The sequence below is a fragment of the Coregonus lavaretus genome, assembly GCF_964263955.1.
Source record: "Coregonus lavaretus genome assembly, chromosome: 20".
Classification (NCBI taxonomy): Eukaryota; Metazoa; Chordata; class Actinopteri; order Salmoniformes; family Salmonidae; genus Coregonus; species Coregonus lavaretus.
This window is the reverse complement of record NC_140007.1, coordinates 31,572,404-31,582,027: the sequence shown is the minus strand read 5'-3', so window position 1 is coordinate 31,582,027 and position 9,624 is coordinate 31,572,404. Positions and strand designations below refer to the sequence as shown.

General features: G+C 41.3%; 1 protein-coding gene across 1 annotated transcript; it reads right to left on the bottom strand.

The window, feature by feature from the left end:
* Nucleotides 1-5,725: 5,725 nt before the first annotated feature.
* LOC311148209 (pancreatic progenitor cell differentiation and proliferation factor-like) lies at nt 5,726-8,885 on the bottom strand. The gene is made up of 4 exons (XM_084185090.1): nt 8,707-8,885; nt 6,609-6,790; nt 6,270-6,363; nt 5,726-6,117 (listed from the first exon to the last, which is right to left on the bottom strand). The coding sequence occupies exons 2-4, from the start codon at nt 6,739-6,741 to the stop codon at nt 5,991-5,993; spliced, it is 354 nt and encodes a 117-aa protein (XP_084041216.1). The 5' UTR covers nt 6,742-6,790; nt 8,707-8,885; the 3' UTR covers nt 5,726-5,990.
* Between the last annotated feature and the right edge of the window lie 739 nt (nt 8,886-9,624).

Genomic DNA, 9,624 nt, shown 5'->3' with positions numbered 1-9,624 from the left:
CCATGGTGAGGCCTTCAGTCTCTTTATATACAGTGAGGGAAAAAAGCATTTGATCCCCTGCTGATTTTGTACGTTTGCCCACTGACAAATACATTATCAGTCTATAATTTTAATGGTAGGTTTATTTGAACAGTGAGAGACAGAATAACAACAACAAAATCCAGAAAAACGCATGTCAAAAATGTTATAAATTGATTTGCATTTTGGGAAATAATTATTTGACCCCCTCTCAATCAGAAAGATTTCTGGCTCCCAGGTGTCTTTTATACATGTAACGAGCTGAGATTAGGAGCACACTCTTAAAGGGAGTGCTCCTAATCTCAGTTTGTTACCTGTATAAAAGACACCTGTCCACAGAAGCAATCGATCAATGAGATTCCAAACTCTCCACCATGGCCAAGACCAAAGAGCTCTCCAAGGATGTCAGGGACAAGATTGTAGACCTACACAAGGCTGGAATGGGCTACAAGACCATCGCCAAGCAGCTTGGTGAGAAGGTGACAACAGTTGGTGCAATTATTCGCAAATGTAAGAAACACAAAATAACTGTCAATCTCCCTCGGCCTGGGGCTCCATGCAAGATCTCACCTTGTGGAGTTGCAATGATAATAATAATATGCCATTTAGCAGACGCTTTTATCCAAAGCGACTTACAGTCATGCGTGCATACATTTTTTGTGTATGGGTGGTCCCGGGGATCGAACCCACTACCTTGGCGTTACAAGCGCCGTGCTCTACCAGCTGAGCTACAGAGGACCACATGATCATGAGAACGGTGAGGAATCAGCCCAGAACTACACGGGAGGATCTTGTCAATGATCTCAAGGCAGCTGGGACCATAGTTACCAATAAAACAATTGGTAACACACTACGCCATGAAGGACTGAAAACCTGCAGCGCCCGCAAGGTCCCCCTGCTCAAGAAAGCACATATACAGGCCCGTCTGAAGTTTGCCAATGAACATCTGATCATGTCTTTGTCAGTGGGCAAACGTACAAAATCAGCAGGGGATCAAATACTTTTTTCCCTCACTGTAGATACTGTATATAATTATCACGTTTCAGGAGAAGACCCAGATGCAGACAGTGTCGAAGTTACAAAAGTTTATTACAAAAAGAGGGGGCAGGCAAACGACAGGTCAAGGGTCCAAAAGGTACAGAACGGCCGGCAGGCTCAGGGTCAGGGCAGGCAGAGGTCAATAATCCAGGGTGGTGTGACAAGGTACAGAATGTCAGGCAGGCTAAGGGTCAGGGCAGGCAGAATTGTCAAAACCAGGAAAACTAGAAAACAGGAACTTGAAAAAGACAAGCGCAAGGGGAAAACCGCTGGAAGGCTTAACGAAACAAAATGAACTGGCAACAGACAAACAGAGAACACAGTTATAAATACACTGGGGATAATGGGGAAGCTGGGCGACACCTGGAGGGGGATGGAGACAAGCACAAAGACAGGTGAAACAGATCAGGGTGTGACAATAATAACCACAGAATGAACAGGATACGGATGCAGCTGTACATAATAATTTTCAATGTCACTATCTGAGCTGCTGCACCTCCTGAATGTGCCTATAGCCACTGTCTCCAACACAGTTATAAAGATTTGTCCATACTCTGTCACATTTACCTTTGCCTTGCCAATCACTTTTTTAAGAAATGAGTTGAAGTACATAACTATTCCCTGTCTCCTTCCAAGGCTTCAAATACGTTTAAAATGTGTATACTTAATCTGTTGTGTAGAGATAATTATGCAGCATTTCCAGTCTATCAGGCTCTGGAAGACTGATGAGGTCATAAGATGCAAACTGATGAGGTCATAAGATGAGGTCATAAGATGCAAGATGAGGTCATAAGATGCAAACCATCAAACAACACCTGAGGATGAGGGAACAGAGTAAATGTCTCTCTGCTTTGGGGAAGGTTTTCTTCTGACCGTGTACCACTATGCAAAGGACCGTAGTGACAGCCTAAGCTCACAAGCGATCAGCAAGGAGACAGAAAGCAGCAGCAGGGAGACTGAAAGTCCAGTCCATTTAAACTTCAGCAATAAACCAATAACAGCCACAAGGGCGCAGCATAGAACCACGGCCAGTTGACAGTAACAGCACTGACTGCAGATTTGTGGGATTTGTTATGAGCTTCACAGATGCTTTAAGTGTGCCCTTACATACAGTATCTGCTAATAGCATGTGTGTTTGAGTGAATTACCTCAGTCCAAGTGGACAATCTCTTTGCAATTGACTAAGTGAGTGTGTGTAACGTTATTATCAGGTGTAGCCATTACAAAGAACTGAGAGTATTCTGCATCATGTGAAGAAATAATGTCAATACTATTTCCCTCAAATGCAATCCTTCATTTAAATTAGAAAATTTCTTCATCTCACAGGACTCTTCAGTTCAAACGTGGTCCTGAACAATGGCCTAATTAAATAATGATTTACATTTAATGGCGACAGTGTAGAGGGTTTGAACGACTAGGTTACATGTTTCTGGCTGCCTACAGTTACATGTCTGGCTGGGATCAAAAGGCAAAAGCTATTTCACAATCAGGGCACGAAAATGGACCAAGCATCCAGTTAGAGGGAGAGCTTGGTCCTGTCTTGACCTGCTGAGAAGGTACCATTTACATTTACATTTACGTCATTTAGCAGACGCTCTTATCCAGAGCGACTTACAAATTGGAAGCATGGGCTGTATTTCCCTCTGTCATGTTTCACATGCGGCAATTTATCAGAGCTCTGATGCTCATTGGGGTTGCATTATAACTGTATCATAACAGTAACTCGCTTATTCTTATAAACATATTCTTATAGCGTTATAACACTAACTTATCATTTATATTACAACACTTATTCTCCAGAGTTTATTGCTTATATCTTTATGCTTCTGAGTTTACCAGAAACGTGTGGAGGTCACCTGAGTGGTAGTTTACTGCCAAGAGAACTCTGTTGTTGTTGCGTGAAAACGTTACTGAGCTTATCAATCATGAGAGAGGAACACTTCAGGGAACTCTGTGTTTATGTTGGAAGTTCACATTGGGACACGTGCACAGTCTGCAAACACTCAATAACATGATCCAAGTGTGTACACGTTCTCCCTGCGTCCAGCACATTAACCCTGGCTTACAGGAAACTGAACTTGGTGGCCCTGGCCACAAACCAACTGAGACAGTGATACAAACACTGTGTCCTTTCCCACTCATAATACTTATAGGTTACTGGTTTATTCTGTTTAACGGTTTAAAGGGGAGAACATCCTGACATTGGCCTTGGCTTTAGCCTTAAACCTAACCCTAACCCTTACCCTAGCTTCGTGTCCACATCCCAGTTCAACCCTAACCCTCGCCTCAACCCTAACCCTAACTCTAACCCTTAGTGTCCACATCCCAGTTCAACTCTAACCCTCAACCCTAAACCTAACCCTAACAAATCAAATCAACATTTATCTGTTACATACACAGTTTAGCAGATGTTATAGCGGGTGTAGTAAAATGTCAAACAAGTACACTAATAATTAATAAAAATAAAAAGACACCCAACCAGAGTAATATTAACACTGTGTCCCACTCCTAATAGACTCCATGTTACTGTAATATTCTGTGTGATGTGGAGAACCCCCGTCAACCCACATCCCTTCCATTCCCCAAACTCCCACCTCTACCTCCCAACTATCTCTACTGTGAAAGTTCAGAGGCTGCATTCTAGCTGCATTCAATAGATTTAGTGGGTCAGAGCTCTGACTCGGCCAGACAGCTGCTATATGTTTGCCCCACATTTCCCTTATATCACTGAGCCCATGATGAGGCACTGTCCATCAGGGACAACTGGGCCTGCTGCCACACAAGGCCCAACCTGAGACCACATATAAAAATGACACCTGAACCTACTCACCTCTTACCCACTTTACATAACGTCTGCTTCTCTGTCTGTTTGTCTTTACCTCTCGCCCTTTCATACGGTAGTGAATGTGATATTTGTGTCTCTCTATCTCTCGACTCCCCCCCCCCCCCACATCTCTTTCTCTCCCACTGTGCTCCCTGAACTTTGAGCATGGTAACCTACATTATCCTCTGTCCTCTGAGGTAAAATAAGGAGCGCCAGTCACAGCGCATGCTCGGACCATGGATGGGAGATTCCCATGTCTGTAGGTGTTCCAGATTTAGAGACTGAAACATAATTAGAAATGCTAGCTCAGGAATAGCAACAGGGAGAGCAGGGGGGAGGAGGGGGTGTTGAGTGTATTTGTTGAAGGTTATGGCATTTGTTGAGGCAATGGTATTTAGGTGCTTAGTCTTTAAATGTCACATTGACACAGGTCAAGTGCTCTGAACAAGCTTTGTCAGTCACATGTTTAGTTTTGTTCCAGGTTATTGTTTTGTTTGAACCAGTTTTAAACTCTTAATAAGGATTGCTCCTATCATGACAGACCGTTTTCCGGACTGTTATTTTCTGTGTTCCAGTGGCTGAGTAAGATAAGTTCAAGATTCAGTTCTTAAAGCTCTCCCAGTAGTGCAGTGGATCCTCAATCCTTATTTTTTTCTGTTTAGTTTCATGGTCAGTTTGCAGAACAAAACAACTACTGTTTTTGGGAGATTGTGTATCCTTTTACATAGATTTGGTGTTTGGTTAATCCAGTTCACGACACATGCACCTGCTCTATCAACTCCGATGTTGACAGATTGTTGATTCCCCTCCAGTTATAAATCTGTCAGCATGGCAAGAACGTGAAAGTGTATTATGCATGCGCACAGAAAATCTTCCATGCATAAATGAAATGCTTAAGTGACCACAATAACTATTTGGTGCTATACATATCACACTGTGCATCTTAACATGTAGGCTATGTCACAACACGTAACATGTATCTATGTAGCCTGTATGTAAGAGCCATGTCTACAGGTCTCTCTTGCTAAATAGATTTGATCTCAATGAGAATAACCTGTATAAATATAGGTTAAGTTAAATGGTTAGCTACAGTAACTGGAGTAAACATTGTCGATGTCTTCAGTCAGTGTAAAACTAGTGAACTCTTCCCATTAGCTCCATGCTTTAATGAACAATCCTGAAAGTGTACTTTATTGTATCCTTGTTGATATAACTAGGTGTTGACTCCACCAAACCAATATGTTGAGATCATAGAAAGACTGTATAAAAAATATAGTCGACATTCACTTTTATCCACCAGAATGTTCCACAGGTGGTTGACCTAGATTTCAGAACAGAACAGGAATACTGTATTATATAAGCCATCGTCTTTATCAATTAGCTGTTGCTAATCATATAGCAGCCTAACCGGCTTAATTCCATTTAGCAAGTACATCAACACTGGCTGGCAGCATGTTGTAAAACATATACTACACTCATCAGTTTTGACATGAACAAACCTGACAATGGAGTTCTCAGGATCGTTATTATTATCGGGTTACATATTGTGAACGCCAGAACTGCCCCTTCTAAAGTCTGTCTATCCCCTATCATCAGAGCCATGGACACTTCACATGTTCAATATAGTGACTATGAGTTATAGGGATATTCACTCTTGTTATAGAAAGTAAGCTATTATAAACTATACTTTCTCACTAATTAGGTTAATCAGGTGAAATAACTAGAGAGAAATTTCTGCCCTAATCTTGTTGATAGATTCCAAATATTAACTAAAAATATATCAAATAAAATATTTAGGGACTTATTTAGTCCATTGAATAGGGAATACAATTCAAGAAAAAAGTATTAATTGCAAGAACTTTGATTTATTTAACAGCAAAAAGCATGATATCAGACAGAGACTGGGGATTTTTTTTTTTTTTTGTGTGCTTTTTTAGTCTTTATTATAAAAAGATATCATATATTATTTATAAACAAAGCGGGAGGAAAAGCAGCCTCCATCACTAAAAGGTAAAAAAAAGTAGTCTCCACTGCCTCCATCTCCATGGGGTGGTGAGGAGTGGGATGTTGGGTGTTGAGGATAAGGGTTTGGGGAGAAGAGAAGATGGAATTAGGAGGGTGGTGGGCTCCCATTTTCCATCTTCCCAGAGTCGCTGCTTTCACTGAGCTGCCTCTTCAACACCATCTCCCTGGCAATACAAGTCACCTGACAGTTGTTCACCGTGTATGTTCCACTCCTGCAACAAGAGGGAAATACACAGCTACAATTAGGCCTAACAACTGGTTACTCAAAATTATACATTTTACAAAGAAAGGAGAAATCAAGCACAACATTTAAACCATGCATGGATTTGATCAATTTATGTGACTCCTAGGTTAGTGAACTCACTTCTGTTCAGATCCAACCATGCTGCCAGGCTGGTTCTGTTTGTTTGGGAAGAAGAAAGAAGACCACCAGTGACCAGAGTCCTGTCTCTGCAGACCTGAGAAGAATAATACAAAAGGAAGATGAGGAACCTGGTCAGATCAAGTCACACGGAGAGATAGAGGATATGTTCCTAATTAAAGGCATTTGTCAGAGTGAGAGTTGTCTGAAATGGCAACTGTTTCCTTACATAGTGCACTACATTTGACCAGAGCCCCACAGGCCCTGGTCAAAAGTAGTGCACTATATAGAGAATAGGATGCCATTTCAGAGGCACCGTGGCAGTTATCTGATCATCTGTACCTGGGGGGTGTGGAATGACTTCGCCAGCGTACTCAGAACTGCCACAAGAGCTGTTGCTAGAGGTGGATCCTATGCGCCTTCTGTAGTAATCATGGGTGGCAATGAGAGAGCCGGTGGATGGAATTGCTGCCATTTTCTTCGACCTTTCCTTCAAAACCGCTCAAAGATGGAAGATGGGAAACCTTAGGGAGATAGAGGAAAGGAGAGAGAAAAGAATGGGTTATTAGAGTGTGGAGACATGAACCTTGCAAGCAGAGGCAAGTGATACTGGGATGAGCCAAATAATATTGTCTATGAATGCTGCATGCTAGATCTCAATGAATGTGCCGTAACACAACATACTGAACATAGACAAATAGCTGTGCAAAAGCCTTTGTGCAAAGCGTATTACCTATTTCATGATTACTAGCATCATCCATTCACAGAAGCCTATCATTAGCCTATTATAGGCAGGTTTCACTGTTGGCTTAGAGAGGTAATAGAGGTCAACACTTGTGCTGAGAGTCTGATTTCAACACCATGTTCTGAAAATAACTGGATAGTCTGGGGCTGGGGTTTGCAGGTATAATGTCCCAACTTCTGGGCACCTAGCCAGGAAACAGAGTGCTGTGCACCGGCTAGGTACGTGGCAGGCCTCAACACTGGGGCTAGCCGCTACAGGACCTGTAAGGTACTGACTAAGCCACTCGAAAAACAGAATATACCGGTAAGCAGGACTATACAGGACTCAAAAACCTCTTTCTAAGAGAAAGGTTACCAACAGTTCAACTGTGGTAAACACTCACACTGACATCTCAAACACTGCAGTGGAATGAAACATGCCAAAAACGTGGTTTTACTCCCCAACTAAACTACATTGCTATAAGCAAAAGTGAATTGTTTACTGAGAAACAACCTCATGATTACATGTTCGATGCTAAGTCAGTTCTATCCTGTCCAAACCGGTCCAGACAGGACAGAAGCTCTAGTCCAGATGGCTGGGGATTGCCAGCCTAATTCTCATCTGTGCTACATAGGCAGTTGCAAAAAAAACATCTCAAGGATAAACCAATTCCCTTCGCACAGTGGAAAAATAAAGTTAAAATAAATGTTTACTGCTGTGGGGCACAATAGATGTGTGTGAATGTGCATCCGCATTGCACATTATATTCATACTGTTTTACTGTATTCTAGTCAAGGCTCATCCTATATAACTACTGCTGTACACACCTTTTATATTCATATACTGTCCATACTGTATACATATATATTACGGACTCTGACATTGGTCATTCTGATATATTTTATATTTGTGTATATTGTTAGGTATTACTGCACTGGTGGAGATAGAAACATAAGCGTTTCGCTGCACCTGTGATTACATCTGCAAAGTATATGTACAGACCAATAAAATTTGATTTGATTTGATTCATGCCAACAGGGTCCATGCTATCCGGGTTTCTTGGGATGTCCCTACCCTATTGAAGTTGAAATTTAAAATGGTTAAGGTAAGGGTTAAGGTTAGGGTTAGGTTATGGTTATGGTTAAGTTTAAGGTTAAGGTTAGGGTAAGGGTTAGGGTTTAGAGTAGGGAGGTCCCAAGGATCCTGGGTAGCAAAGACCATGCCAGCAGGAGACCAATACAATATAACCTCACCTGCAGCAAAATAAATGACAGCAGCACTGGCAGGTACATGATAAACAATAGACCATCCAGATAAAATGTAGATGCAAAGACTAAAATATCAGCAGTCAAAATCCATATACAGTGGGCCACCTAACAACAATTATTCAACTGATTACAGATCAGAGAATTATCCCTGATCTGCCTCTGGTGAGATGATGATTAGAATCAGATATGATACAAAGCTGGTGGAAAAGAGAAAACCCCACAGTCTGATTTCGGTATCTTAAGCCTATTACATTGTTAAAGACAATGTGAAATGTGCATTTGTAATGATTTGTGCCAGGACAATAAATAAGATGTAATTTAGTACCATAGCTCTTTCTTTAATAGGTCAACATATAGGATTGGAAACACAATGTCCATTATTAGACAATATAGTATAGGTTATACAATATTGTTTGCCTTAATCTAAAAGCAATCAAATCAATCTTACCTTTGTATTTGGCGTTTGATGATGTTGAAAAACAACAAAGGATTGAGGATGAGGGTCGGTTGGCAAGGCTCGGTGAATTAAGCTAAATGACTCTTATTGCCCATTTGTGGGTATGTTCTCGGAAAGGACCCTTCAAGGTCTTTATGGTGTAGTCAGTGTAGGAATAGGCAGGCTACTGAAGAGGGACAGGCAGGTAGCTTTATACAATGCAGGATGTGACGCCTACTGGACGAGCTGCTGATGGGCGTGGATAGGGTCCTTTAATACAGTATTTCCACCAGGCAAGGCAAGCACAAAACATGCGTTGCAATCAATGATATCACAATCATTGGTTGCAATGCCCTTGCCACGTCAACTCTGTGGAAACAATAAACAACACGAGGAACTGAGCATAAGTCAGGGAACTTTAACCCAGTGAAAGTTGTGATTCACTGCTTTAATTTGGTTTTCTAGCTATGGCGTGGAATTTCGCATTTAGGAATTAATCGTAACTCATAGGCTGTGAAAGCAGAACATATGTCATGATCTGAATTTTTATTTTCAATGTTTGTAAGTTGATTGTAACAGTTGTTCGTATAAATTGTATAATATCTTCACATCCCTGGGTTGCTCCTCTTTTCAGTTCGCTGCAGCTAGCGACTGGAACGAGCTGCAAAAAAACACTAAAACTGGACAGTTTTATCTCCATCTCTTCATTCAAAGACTCAATCATGGACACCTACTGACAGTTGTGCCTGCTTCGCATGATGTATTGTTGTGCTGTTGTCTGTGGGCAAAAATGTTTGTACCATGTTTTGTGCTACTACCATATTGCCTTTTGGTAGGCCGTCATTGTAAATAAGAATTTGTTCTTAACTGACTTGCCTAATTAAATATAGGTTAAATAAAATAAAAAAATGAAAAAGAGAAAGAATAATC

Coding starts and splice junctions, on each gene's coding strand:
- LOC311148209 (XM_084185090.1), bottom strand. CDS start 6,741: ATGGCAGCAATTCCATCCACCGGCTCTCTCATTGCCACCCATGATTAC. Junction 6,364..6,608: donor AGTCATTCCACACCCCCCAG/GTACAGATGATC, acceptor TATTCTTCTCAG/GTCTGCAGAGACAGGACTCT. Junction 6,118..6,269: donor ATGGTTGGATCTGAACAGAA/GTGAGTTCACTA, acceptor CTCTTGTTGCAG/GAGTGGAACATACACGGTGA.